Source organism: Castanea sativa, chromosome 3 (assembly GCF_040712315.1).
Source record: "Castanea sativa cultivar Marrone di Chiusa Pesio chromosome 3, ASM4071231v1".
NCBI lineage: Eukaryota > Viridiplantae > Streptophyta > Magnoliopsida > Fagales > Fagaceae > Castanea > Castanea sativa.
The window spans coordinates 52,391,429-52,406,096 of NC_134015.1; the positions used below are offsets into that span (position 1 = coordinate 52,391,429).

Here is a 14,668-nt window from a genome sequence, read left to right on the forward strand (position 1 = left end):
TGAAGTACATGTTTGGGTCGTGACAACAGCCATATGAAATATAGTGATCTTTATTACATACATCACTTACCATAGCAATAATGTCCTTAATGACAATTGCTTCATTGGCATTTCCATCTTCATCCTTCTTATTCTTTAAGAACTTACATTCTCAAATGTGATGGTCTTTCTTTCCACAAAGGAAACCTGACATTCTACTTGTCATTGTTGGGATCCTTAGAGTTGTTCTTCTAAAATAATTTACACTCTTATTCACATTCAAGTGTTTATTGTTTTTACTAGAACTTCAAATCTTAACGTTGTTCACATTCACTTTAGAATTGGTGTTAGATACACCTCTAATCGGACTTTCCTCTTCAATTCAATGATGTGGTCTGAATTGATCTAAAGTGAGATCTTCTGACATGTTTCTTAATGTCCTCACATAGTTTAGAAAACCACTTAGGAATATATTCATATACTCTATCACTTTAAGAGTTTAAATTCCCACCATTTAGATTTTCTACTTCACTTTGTAACATTTAAACATGTTAAAATTTCATTCTTATATCTCAATTCAAATAATTCGCAACACATGCAAATATTCTAACAAAGAAACTCATCAATCAATTTGAAATTCAAATTGCCCATGAACAAGAAATTCGTACCTTCAATGTTCAAACTATGAACATGGTTTTTAATGCATTCACAATGTGAAAGAATTATTACCTTGTCTTGCCAACAAATAAACTTGTTTCTTTAAGCCTTTTTCCATTGAATCTTCTTTATGATCGATTCATCATTTGATTCTTTGAACAACTCTTCAAATCCAAGTCAATTACTCTTTCTATTGTGTAAAATTGGTTCCATCAAAAAGATCCAATTTCACCAAACCATAGTTCAACATCTTCAAAGTTGTACCATCATTTACTCATTGTCTTGTAGTCAAATATTGTCTAAGATTGTTGGAGATATTACAAAAAGTAATAATGGAAGAACAAAATTAACACAAAAGAAAAATAGAAAATAGATAACTTGGAGACACAATATTGTTTTCCTTAGACAATATTTGCCCCCCACACTTTTGTTGCTAAAGGGTTATCGCAAATTTGTCTCCAGGAATACAACCAAAATGTTGAGTTCAACAGATAACAATTCTGGAGAATGACCACAAGATTTATTGTTTTTAAACTTACTCTTTTGTGGAGTTAATTATTTTTCAAGTGAACATAAGCCTCTATTTATACCCATAGGGTTATGTTTCATGAAAATGCACGCATATAGAGTTAGTTATTTTTCAAGTGAACATAAGTCTCTATTCATAAAAAGGCACGTATGTTTCATGAAAAGACACATATGGAGAGTTAGTTATTTTTTCATAGAACAGTTAACAAAGATTGAAACCTCTTCAACTTTTCTGAATAGTCACCAGGAATTTTTGCAGAAAATTCTAGAAAATTCAGTTTTTTGAATTTTTACTAAGAAAATTCCAGAACTTAAATTTTCACTTTATAAAACCATATTATCCAAACTCAAACATCATTATTACAACCTATCCTTGTATATACCTATATATACAACATCATTCTCTATTATAGAGATTATTTTGCTTTTACCTAAGCTATTGGTGATGCTCTAACAAGAAGGAAATTAATCATTTTATTACTATTATACCTATCATTTTATAAAAATAAATGAATTTAATTTAGATTCAATGGTGATAATTTTATAGAAATTCTACAACGTATTATGATCCAAGCAACTACTTTAGTCCACTAGTCAAATCAAAACAAAACTCCACAAACCAGAAATCATAGTTTTTACAATCAAAAAGAGTAGACGAATGTTGTTTTCTTTTGGTTGCTCAACAACGACTCCATTGCCATTGCTTTTATTGGGGCTTGTTTCCTATTACAAAATCTTCACACTTTCTTGACTCCAACTAGACTCTGACACTATTTAATTTCCCTTTTCATTAATATTTTCACGTGTAATATGTTTATGGTTTGGCTTAAAATGCTTTATTAAAAAAGTGTAAGATTTTTTTTTTCTTTTGAGAGAGTTTTAACTTATGACATCTGCTTCTGATGATACATTATTTATCATCAAACCAACATCAATTAGTTTTTGTTGTAGGTGAGAATTGAACTCCAGATCTTTTATTCAACCATCAAAGACTTTACTAATTAAGCTAACAGGAACCCACTAAACGTATAAGATTTAATTTATAAATTTTGAGAAATAAAATTTAATTTTAAGGAAAACCACCCCTCTCAATTAAAATGTAATTTGACATAAATTCTTTGTCAGCCATAAGCTCACAGCTAATTTACATTTTTTTAATATAAAATAGAAATTTTATTCTAATTTAATCTAATTTAAGTATATATGTGGGTGAAATTTCCTCCTGAAAATTTGAATCTCGACCCTTGTCCCCTACACCTCACAAGTATAAATACTTGTGGAGTGACCATTGCATCAAAAGTGCACGATAGACAGCTAATTTACATTGAAACCGAACAGTGGGCCCGTTATTGCAAATTGGGCTTCTACTAATCTTAAGCCCCCAACTTGTATTTTCATACTTACGCTAACAAAAAAAAAATCAAAAACAAAATAGCCAAAGAGGCAAATTCCATTGACACATGCGAGAGGTTTGGGCTAATTTTAAGCCTCAACTTGTATTTTTTAATGCTTACTCAAACCAAAAAACAAAATAGCTACACAAAAAAAAAAAAAAGAAAAAAAAAAAAAAAAAAAGATAAATCCCATTGTCATCTATGAGAGGTTTGGGCTAATGGCCTAAGAGCATTTTCATCAACTCTCTTATAAAAAATGTCATTTTGATACACCAAAAGCCTACTTTATTATTTAACACATCATTTTACAATTCCCCATTTATCACATTTTCTATTCTTCAATTCTATACATTAAAATAATATTTATACCACATTACAATAATATATTAACTCCTCCTCCTCATCATCATCTTCATCATCAACAACAACAACAATAATGGCACAACCACCCTGCCACAACAAATGGCCACCAACACCACTGCCGCAACAACACCGATAGCCACCACAGGCACAAACTCACATCCACCAACACCATCTTACAAAAAAAAAAAAACCACAACCAAAAAAAAAAAAAAAAAGATCCACAACAACCCAATGGCACAAACACCACAACCACTCAATAATCACCACCACAACCACCAAATTGCTGCCACAACCACAATACCATTCTCATAACTAACCCACAAGCCACCACATTCACAAACCTCAAAACCCGTCCCAAATCAAACAAACCCACAGTTCAGGTGACGAGATCGGCTTCAAGCGGGAGACGTCAGCGACGAGATCGGCTTCAAGCAGCTTTAGACGAGATCAACTTCAAGCAGCTTTAGACGAGATCCGCTTCAAGCAGCTTTAGACGAGATCGGTTTCAGCAGCTTGAGGTGGCTTTAGGCGAGAGAGAAGACGACTATGGCTTAAGGTGGCTTTAGGCTAGAGGGAGCTGTGGAGGATGACTATGGCTCCGGCAAGATCGGTGAGATAAGCGGCGAGATTGGCGGCTTCAGCGAGAGAGAGGAAATGGCGGGTAGAGAAGTCAAATGAGATAAAAGAGAGAGAGAGTACCTAAGTGAATATATGAGAGAGAAAGTTCGGTGAATAAACAAGTAATAAAAAAATTTGCAACATGCTACAGTTGACACATTTGGAACACCTCAAGAGGCTTGAATAATGGTGTTTGGTGTGTCAAATGTCAAATATTTAGTATTTGACATAATTGATAACAGTGTTCTAATGCCAACAAAATTTAAGATATTTCAAAACTAACTAATTTAGTCCTTAAACCCAACTTAATTCATAAGACAATTAAAGAAAAAAATTGACTAACAATCTTAAGAATGTTTAGCCTAGTTACTAGTTAGTATCAAAAAAAAGTTTTTTTACACGTAAGATACACGTAATGGAACAAGAATAAATCGGCTTGTTTAGTACTGTTTGATAAAAGATATAGGGGTGTTTGGTTGGTGTTTTCAAACAACCACTTTCAATTTTTAAACAACATTACATACATTTTCACATATTTTTTCACCCATACGTATTTTCACAAATATTTTCAAATAACAATTTTCAATTTTTAAATATATACACCAAACAAGCCATAGCTTGTTAAAAAATAACTTTCTTAAAATGAAAACGATTGGCATCAAAAGTCAAACACGATATATAAAATAGGGTAAATTCTACAAATCTCCCCTGAGGATTGTGATAATACTAATTAGGTCCAACGTATTCTAAAACCTACCAATTTAGTCCTCAAAAGACAATTTTGTCCCAAACTTTCCTTCTCTTTCTCTATTCTGTCCTCTCCCCTTCTCTCTTCTCTTTCTCTCTCTCTCTTAGATCTCTCTCTCAAAACCCATCGCCTAACAAACCCATATCACCAGCGGGTTGGGATCCTGTGGCAGAGGAGGATGATTCTTCCTCCACAGTCCTCGGCCTCACCAACTTCCAGCTCCACGATCTCGAGTCAGTCGAGTTGCCCCTGAGTCTTACTGCGAATCGTTTGTCTAACTTGGACTCTCGGATTGGGACACTCTCCAACCTCAAAAAGCTCTCTTTTCCGCCAAAACCTAATCCACGATAACGCCCTCGAACCCATCTCTCGTTGGGACGCCTTGTCAGCTCTTGAGGTTTTCTATTATTCTATTTCATTGTCTTCAACTTTGGTTGGATAAAATTATATGCTTTTACTCTTTCATTTTGTTCTTAATGCATGTGTCTGGTTTTCCTGCTGCTCTGTTTCAAACAAGATAAGCGTTAGCTAAAAGGCTTTCAAGCTCAGACTTCGTTAATTTGGACTTATCAAATAAAATAAATGTCTGCCTTTCTTGGGTCTATGTTTGGATTCTCAGAAAATGTTTGAAAAGAGAAATATAAGTTGAAAACCTTGAAGATATTAGGGTTTCTCAATTTGTGGTGGTCAGTGGTTTTTCTAGTGGCTGTGGGTGATATGGGTTTGTTGGGCGGTGGGTTTTGAGAGAGAGAGAGAGAGAGAGAGAGAGAGAGAAGAGAGAAACGAAGATAGATGAGAGAGAGAGAAAGAAAGTTAGGGACAAAATTGTCTTTTGTGGACTAAATTGGTAGGTTTTAGAATGTGTGGGACTTAATTGGTATTATCACAAATCCCATGGAATTTATTCTATAAAATATTATTAAACTCTTCAAGCCATAGTTAGTGGTTACTGACTTACTGGTTTGACACAGTTTTTTTCCTCAATTGGATTACAATTTCATGTAAATCAATAATGGTTTGGCTTGAAAGTTCAGTTTCGGTTTTAAAAAAACACTTTTAGAATTCTATTCCAATCAAACTTTTAATATATTTATTTGATTCTAAAAAAAATGGTTAATAATGTATCTATTTTATTAAAACTGTAAACCCAAAAATAAAAATAGAAGCTTACAAAATAACCATTGTTAAGTTCTTAATTTTTTTTTAAATTATTACAAATTTTAGCAAAAAAAGTGCACAAGTTAATGTGTCAATGAATGTAATTAATGTCACTTTAACAATGAAATAATAGAAGTGTGTTTTAGTTTTTAAGAAATTAAAAAGAAAAAGAAAAAGATATGAGTGTTTTTTTTTTTTTTAAATTTTAGAAACAAAGATATGAGTGTGTGGATTATGACATTACTTTGTTAGATCTATATAGTAAAACTAGTCACTAATTTGTGTTATACATGGGAACCTATCTATTTGTAAGGTAGACTAAAATAATTTTATAAAATCTAAAATTGATTAAGAAACTACACCATTGCATGATTTGCTCTTGTATGATTTCAATTTGTGTTACAATTTGATGAAGAAGTCATAGCTTGAACGTGCAATGACTTACAAAAAATGTGTAACCTCGCAAACTTGGAGATAAATTATTAACGTTTGAGTTTGAGTTAAAGTTGAACTGGTTAAAGAGATAGAGTTTCACTTTTTGTTAAGTTTGGACTAAACAAAAATAATTTTGTTTAAAAAAATGATAATGATGAGTTTGAATTTAAGTTAAACTTGTTAGAAAGATAGAGTTTCACTTATTGTTAAGTTTGAAATAAACAAAAAAAATTTTATTTAAAAAAATAATAATGATGTGGCAAGCTCTGGAGAGGTCAATAAAGACAAAAGCTTTTATATATATATATATATATATATATATATCATTCTAAAAAAAATTAATTTTGTTGGGATGTTCTAAGGATTAAATCACACTTGGCAAGGGATAAAGGTCATGATACAAAAGTTATTGTATTTATCTTTAAAAAGTATAGGTATATGTTTCTGTATTTTTGTTACTAATTTAAAAAAAAATAAATGTAATATACTCGTATTATACATGTAGTGTTCTTTCTCCGTTTTTGTATTTTTATGCAAATTTTTTTAAACGTAATTTTAAAAAAGATGCCGAATTAAACCCGCACGTATATTTACAGTATCAAACGCATACTGTATTTTACTAACTATTGTTTAGGGACTAAGTCGGCTTCAGAAACTAAATTTGTCTGTTTGAAATATCTTACACCTCGTTATCATTAGCCCAAACCTCAAAATATCTATACTACTATTTAAGGGATTTCTCCTATTTGAATTGAACATTTTTTTTTGTTTCAAAATACCCCTACAGCTTAAATTTAGTAAAGATAAAGCTTGAGGATAATATAGTAAAAATACATTTTTAACTCCCACAAATAACCTTGCCTACAAAATAAGCAATGTTTAACTCCAATTGATTTTCAAAATAAGCATTACTCCATGTTTTTACTTCTTTGTTTCCTTTATCAAGACTTAACTTTTATTTTGTTGCATTATAAAAAAAAAAAAAAAGACTTAACTTTTTATTTTTTGAATATCCGGTTTACCTTGCTCCTTAATCTCATCTAACGTCTGGTTTTTTTTTTCCTCAAATCTCTTTGTTTTGAATCTTTTGATAAATATACTAAAAAGTATAGATAAAACTTAAGGATAACATCCACGTTTTCACTTTTTTTTTTTTTTTTTCCTTATTTCCTTTATAATGATTTAACTCTTTTTCCTTATTTCCTTTATAATTTTGTTTTTGCTTTTTTTTGTTTCAAAATACCCCTAAAAAGTTTTTTTAATACCTGGTTTCCCTTGCTCCTTAATCTCATCTCATGTTTGATTTTTTTTTTTCCCCTTCAAATCTCCTTGTTTTGATTTTGAAGAAAAAAAATATACTAAAAAGTAGAGATAAAACTTAAGGATAATATGCTAAAAATAATCTCTAACTCTCATGTAAAACATTGCCTACAAAATAGGACATCTATCACATTAGTTATTCAACTTCTTCAATTTATTTCTTCTTCAATTCCTCTCAGTTTTATGTTCTTTTTTTCTACACTATCATCATCATCTTTTCTAAATTCAAAATCGAAAAAAGATAAAACCTTACTTACAAGAACAAAACTGCAGTTATAATTGTTCCGGTTCAACAGGTATGTCAATGTGCATTACTTTTTTCTATTTTTTATAAGAAATCAGCGGCCTTCTAATTGTTTGGACTTTATTTGGGTCTTCTTCATTTCTTTATTTTCTTAAGATTATCTTTTGTTTTTAATATGCGTTTGTGGGTTAAAGCTTACTCATTGCTTTTCTTTGATTACAATAGTACGGTGCTTTTCTTTAATTACTATTACAGTAGAACGCACTGAATTTAGAATACAAGCAGTTCGATTTGGATAAGTATCAAATTGTGTAAAAGAAACACAAAAAATAAACCTTTATCAAAAAATGTAGTAATTTCAAATTATAATTGTTGCAAATTATTAAATTTTTACCCAAAAAAATAGAAGAGTTTTTGAGCACACGCGTGAGCGTGTAATCAGAGGTTAGTGTTAATGAAATTAAAAAAAAAAAAAAACAAAACAAAATCAAAAACAAAAACTTGTAGTTCATGCCGTGGAACACAGAGAAGGACTTTTTAGGAGAAACCTCGTAAACTATTATAGAAACTGCCACACTTGGAGGCTAAACCATTTTCACTACTTACACGTGTTGGGCCACAACCCTGCCATGTGTCCACAACATGCCAATGGAACCAACACACTTAATTAACAAGATTTTGAGGAAATGAACACAGAGCCTTTCCCTTAGCAAACCCAAATCTAATCTCTGAACACAGATTTTGTCAGGTATGTCACACCCAAACATTTTTTAACATTTTCATTATTATAGATCTCCCTTTGATTTCAAATTATTCATTTTTTGTTTTAAGCTTCGAGTTTATTTCCTCAAAACAGTGTGTCATATTTGGGATATAGATATGGATATTTGAAGTTATTAAATCTCTTGCTAGATCATGAACATTGTATAGGTTAACATACATCTTAGGAACACAGACGTAATGATATGATAAAATAATGTTGTTTTTATATGATGCAGAGTGCTATATCTAGCAACTGGTTATAATCTGGCAGTGCACTTCAGTTCCTATTTAGGGAAAAAAATGTCATGTCCATGAAGATTTAAAATTAATAGAGAGCACCCTATTCAATGGATAAGTCATTAACCGAAATTAGATTATGATTCCTTTTGGGTAAAGGAATTTAAAGACAATGATTTGGATTTACAATCTTTAGTTTAAATGACTTGAATAGAGTATAAAAGGGTATGATTTTTTTCCCTAGCGATGAAATTCATGAAGGGATTTGTTGAATTGAAAAAGACTAGATGCAATATGTCATTTCAAATCCATTATATCACAAGTTTTTTTTTTTTTCAGCAAACTCCCCAAAGCACAAATCATCATGTATTGTTAAATTTATATTGAACAATTTATATTAATAATTGTTCTATATATTCCTTGATTTTAAATCCTCGAATCTAAACGCAACCTCAATGAGTTTCAAATAGGACGATCAAAATATTTCCTGTTAAACTAATACTATGATTTTTTCTTTTGATAAGTAATCCTATGATTATGTTACTAAAAGGAAGACATTGGGAATATTGGCAAACTCCCATTGGTGCCTTTTGGTGTAGGTATGGCACATGAGGAAATGATCAAAGATAATTCCAAACTTTCAAGCTATGATGCTTATTTTGAGAAGATCCAGTCAAGGAAGAAATTACCACAATCGTTGCAAGAGACTTTGACAGCTGCATTTGCAAACATTCCAGTTTCATCATTCCCACAAGTTCCTGGTGGCAAAGGTGAATGCTTTTACAGTATGGTTCATATACCCAGCCAATTTTCCCTTGAAAATGGGTTCATGCAGTTAGAATGAAAAGAAATGAAGCATATCTGAGTCACTAATGACAGTTTTGAACATTTCTTATTGCAGTGATAGAAATATTAGCAGACACTTCCGTTGCTGATGCTTTGAAGATTTTATCTGAATGCAACATTTTGTCTGCTCCTGTGAGAAACCCAGATACAGAAAATTCTTCAGATTGGAGAGACAGGTACCTAGGAATCATAGATTACTCAGCTATCATTCTGTGGGTGCTGGAGAGTGCAGAACTTGCCGCTGTTGCTCTATCAGCTAGTACAGCAACAGCTGCTGGAGTTGGTGCAGGAGCAGTTGGTGCTCTTGGAGCAATAGCATTGGGTGCGACTGGGCCTGTTGCTGTTGCAGGGCTAGCAGCTGCTGCAGTTGGTGCTGCTGTGGCTGGTGGTGTGGCTGTAGATAAAGGGATGGGAAAAGATGGTGCCACAGCTGCTGATAAATTGGGCGAGGATTTTTACAAAGTTATACTGGAAGATGAACCCTTCAAATCAACCACTGTAAGCCCAACTTTGCCAAGAGTATTACTTGTAGAGGCCATGTTGCCTCTGGTACCTTATTTATTCAGTTTATTTGGACAATTAATCTTGATTCTCCATTTCTCAACCAAATGATGAGCAAGCTTTGTGTATTTTACTGTAAAGTGCTCTGATTGATAAGCAAGTGAAATATCGAATGTGGATCAGTGATACCCCTCATCCATTTCCTAGCCATAAGAAAATTAGAAATGATATTTCATATAATTTTTTTGTTTCAGGTGAGGTCGATACTCAAATCCTACCGTTGGGCTCCTTTCCTCCCAGTTTCAACAGAGTGTTCTATGTTGAGTGTCTTACTGCTACTTTCAAAATATAGACTAAGGAATGTACCTGTAATTGAAGAAGGCAAGCCTGACATTAAGAACTACATTACTCAATCTGCCGTTGTTCAGGGTCTTGAGAGTTGTAATGGAAGGGACTGGTTTGACCTCATTGCTATGCAGCCTATTTCTGAATTAGGGCTTCCTTTCATGTCCCCTGCTGAGGTAAGGTGTGTTTTGTTACATGAGTATTCTTCAAGCTGATTACCGAAATTCAGATATTCAAAATGTACTTCTGTCTTCTTGGCCAGGTTATTAGCATCCAGGGCGATGAGTTGATTCTGGAGGCTTTCAAGCGAATGAGAGATAACCAAATTGGTGGTCTTCCAGTTGTAGAGGGACCAAAGAAGAAGATTGTTGGGAACGTTAGCATAAAGGACATCGGATACTTGCTACTGAAATCTGAGCTTTTCTCCAATTTTAGGTAGGGAAAAGTCAAAATTTAGTTTCTGCCTGTGCTCCAGCTCTACTCTGCACATTGAAATTCAAAAAAATTATTCATTCAATTTGAGAACATAATCAAACCACTTGCAACTAATTTTAGTTTGATTTAAAATATATATATATATATATAATTACATTTTTGTAGCAAATTTTATAAAAATAACCAAATTGTAATTAACTTTATATAACAGTTTGGTCCAATTTTTAGCATGTAGCCCTGTTTTTTAATTATTCTAACAAGAAGTTAGTTTTTTCACTTTTGACCACATAGGTTAGTTTCTTTTTTCAATTATATCAATTTTTCAACCTTAAAGTTCAAGTTTAAAAAAAAAAAAGTTTATAACTTCAAATTTCTTTGTTTTTCTGTTGTTGTTTTTTACCACATATGTTTGAAGGTTTTTAAGAGATGAAATATGGTAAGATGGCTAAGATGTGAATAAACTCAATATGAAAATGGTAATTCTCAAACTTAAATTCAATAGTACAAAATTTATTTTTAAGGAGCTAGAAAGAAATTACTGGGTAAGTTCTAACTTTAGAAAGCATGCAAAGGTTGGAATATAAATTCAATATAAATTAATTACACTTACAACTTATAAGTGGGACTTACCATTTCAAATGAAGTCTGCAAAGTACTACAAGGCACTTAGAAAGTGGGAACTGTTATGAAGGAACAAAAATTCATCTTTATCTTCATGTGGCTCTTGCACTGTCTACTTAAAAAGGTTTGATGTTACTCTTGATGCTGTGACTAAGTTTTATATGCCTTTCATCCAGGAAGCTGACTGTGATGGATTTCATGCAAACCATTGCCTCCCAAGAGACTGGAAAAGTCATCCCACCAATTACATGCAAACTTGATTCGACTCTTGCTAGTGTGATCCAGAGTCTTGCTTTGAAGTCAGTTCACAGGATTTATGTGGTAGCTGGGGAGGACGATGAAGTTATTGGCGTCATTACGCTTAGAGATGTGATTTCTTGCTTCATTTATGAGCCACCTAACCATTTTGATAACCACCTTGGGTTTGCAGTGAAGGAAATATTGAATCAGTGATGCTTCAGGTCTGGAAATCCTTAAAATGTATGTAAGCACAGATATGTAATGAATTCCGGTTTTGGGCCGGAGAACAATTTACTGTCTGTTCAATCAGTACTGAATATGTACTTTCATATTTCTCCTATTAAGCTAGAGCCAGGGAGTTTTCTTATTCCTTTGTTGTTCATTATCCCCCTAATCCTTTCGACATCCCCCCATCTTCCAGATTCAGCATATATATTGGACAGGATCACCAAAGGAGTTGGATTTTCTGGCTCTAATTCTGCAAGCTTCATAGCCATTTCTTCCCCAACTTCAGAATCTAAATGATACTTACAAGCACCAAGCAAAGAAGCAAAAACAGAAGCAGAAGGCTGTGATAATTCTTGTATTAGTTCTTGAGCTTCACCCAACCTCCCAGATCGACCCAAAAGGTCAACCATACAACCAATGTGCTCTGGTTTTGGTTTCAAGCCATAATCTTTACTCATCATTCTAAAAACTTGCCATCCTTTGTCGACCTGACCGGTGTGACCACATACAGATAACACGCTAATAAAAGTTGCTGCATTTGGTTGTACCTTTTCTTCTTGCATCCAGTCAAATATTTCAAATGCAGATTCGTTCTGTCCATTTCTTCCAAAACCAGATATCATTGCATTCCAGAATGCAGGATCATCAGGCTTTCTATCAAACTGACCAAAAATTCTTCGTGCCAAATCATGATATCCACATTTCATATACATGTCAATGAGTGCAGTGGCTATGAACTCATCACTACTAATATCAGTTCTAATTGTATGCCCATGAATCTGTTTTCCACACTGCAGAGCAGACAAATCCGAACAGGCTGGTAAAAGGCTTGTGATAGACTTTAAACTTGGGACTATGCCAGCAGATAGCATTCTTTTGAAGTACTTAATAGCTTCAACTCCTTTCCCTAGTTGTGAAAACCCACTAATCATTGAATTCCATGTTGCTGAATCAGGTACCAATCCTTCACATTCTAACTGTTCAAACAGCTCAACAGCATTCTCACTCTGGGCATTCAACATCATACCACAAATCATCGAATTCCATGTTATTAAGTTCCTGATTCCATCAAGCTCTTTGAATGCATCAAATGCTAAATGCCAACAGCCACACTTGGAATACATGTCTACCAACGCAGTTGCCAGTGTTGCATTGAATTCTTTTGCAGTTTTCATGATGAGTCCATGAACTTGCCTACCAAATCGAAGATACCGAAGACTAGCACATGCAGAAAGAACCAAAACAAAAGTAACTGAATTCGGTACTTCAACTGAACATTCCCTCATGCCCTTAAACACATCCAAAACCAACCGCGGAGCACCATTCTGCAAAAACCCCGAAATAAAAGCATTATAGCTTACTACACTCTTATTACGTGTTCCCTCAAACACCTTTGTAGCTGAAACCAACTCTTCGTAATTTGAATACATAGTCACAATTGAGGTTGCAACATAAACCTGTGTCTCAACCCCCAACTTTATCGCCAAGCAATGCATTTCCATGCCATGTTGAACACTTTCACATGCCGAAAAGAAACAAGATATAGTATCCGAATTTGGCCTGAAAGTTCCAAACCCCACTTGTTTGAACACCGAGAATGCTTCTCTGGAATACCCATTTTGCAAAAACCCCGAAATTACAGCATTGAATGAAGTCGGGTTTCTGTCAGGCATTTCGTCGAACACTTTGAGTGCATCATGTAAGAGATGCAGCTTCATGTACATATCAGTGAGAGAAGTGGCTGCGTAAACATGTGAAGAAAAACCGGTTTTGATGAGATGGGTATGGAGGATTTGGCCCTGTGGAAGTGATTTGAGCTTGGCACAGGCTTTGAGGAGTGGAGGGAAGGTGAATTTGTTAGGAGGGAATGAGGCTGAGTGGCATTGAGAATATAAGGAAATGGCCTCTTTGAAGAACCCATCAGAAACTAGCTTTGCTATTTCGCGCTTCATAGTCATTAATCATTCATGAATTGCTTCTAAATTGGCGGCATTTACCACTCTCTGGTTTAAACTAGTACTGCTCTCTCAAAAAGAGAAAGAAAAAACTAATACTAGCTTGGGTTGGGCTATAAGCTAATGACTACAACTGTGTCCAAATTCCAAACTTAAGATGAAAATTTTTGGGTCTAAAGGCTTGGCCCAATTAAAGATGGGTCTAAATAATTTTTCATAATTCTTTTTTATAACCATTGAAATTGTATTTTTTTTTTCAAAAGAAAAAAATTATGTAAAGATTATTCCGCTATTTGTCTATAAGGCATCTCGAAAGCCCGATTAATCATAATATGATAGAATTTGAGACATTTGAGTTTATGCACGTTCTCCAAAGTCACCATTGAAATTGTACGTTTTGACGGAAATATAATAAAAACTTAAAAATTGGGTAAGTGTGAAATTATGTGAAAGTGATATTGTTTCAATCACAATATAATTTTTAAAAATTTTGTGAAGAAAATTGTCTCTCTAACCATTCTTGAAGTATAGTAGAGAATATATTGAAGAGAAACCAATAGCCAATAAATTAAAATGGGGAATAAAATTTTAAAAATTGGGTGTTCTCTTTTTATGATGGTTTGTAGGTTTGTAAGTTTATAAAAGAATAGAATAGTAGCAAAAGAAATTTGTTATCTAACAATCATTCACATCCTTTCCACTTGAATCTTTGATAAAGTAGAGGTAAGAGTATGACTTCACTCCAACCAATAAAGAAAATCCTTGGTTCATTTCATGTTTAGGAGGAACATAGAGTGCAGAATGATACTGTTCCACCCATTCCTCTCTTTTAAAATGACACCAAAATGGTGGAATGATGGGGCCTCTCTACTCCACTTTGCCATTTTTTTTTTGTCCTTGCAAACAAATTCAACAAGAGAGAGATCCCAAACTCTCATTGGCAATTTGCAATTTGCAATGTCATATCTACTTTACTAATCAGAAAAAGATATCATGTACACTTCCTCTTGTCATCTTCTAATGATGAGGATATATCATATATGTTTATATATAA

General features: G+C 33.3%; 2 protein-coding genes across 2 annotated transcripts; one reads left to right on the forward strand and one right to left on the reverse strand.

Annotated features, from left to right (window-relative positions):
• Nucleotides 1-4,316: 4,316 nt before the first annotated feature.
• LOC142629296 (SNF1-related protein kinase regulatory subunit gamma-1-like) lies at nucleotides 4,317-11,798 on the forward strand. The gene is made up of 6 exons (XM_075803257.1): nucleotides 4,317-4,684; nucleotides 9,043-9,213; nucleotides 9,345-9,787; nucleotides 10,045-10,311; nucleotides 10,398-10,570; nucleotides 11,368-11,798. Exons 2-6 carry the CDS (start codon nucleotides 9,045-9,047, stop codon nucleotides 11,642-11,644), a joined length of 1,329 nt encoding a protein of 442 aa, XP_075659372.1. The 5' UTR covers nucleotides 4,317-4,684; nucleotides 9,043-9,044; the 3' UTR covers nucleotides 11,645-11,798.
• On the reverse strand, nucleotides 11,366-13,912 carry LOC142629295 (pentatricopeptide repeat-containing protein At2g02750). The gene has a single exon (XM_075803256.1). The coding sequence runs from the start codon at nucleotides 13,615-13,617 to the stop codon at nucleotides 11,758-11,760; it is 1,860 nt and encodes a 619-aa protein (XP_075659371.1). The 5' UTR covers nucleotides 13,618-13,912; the 3' UTR covers nucleotides 11,366-11,757.
• Nucleotides 13,913-14,668: the final 756 nt, after the last annotated feature.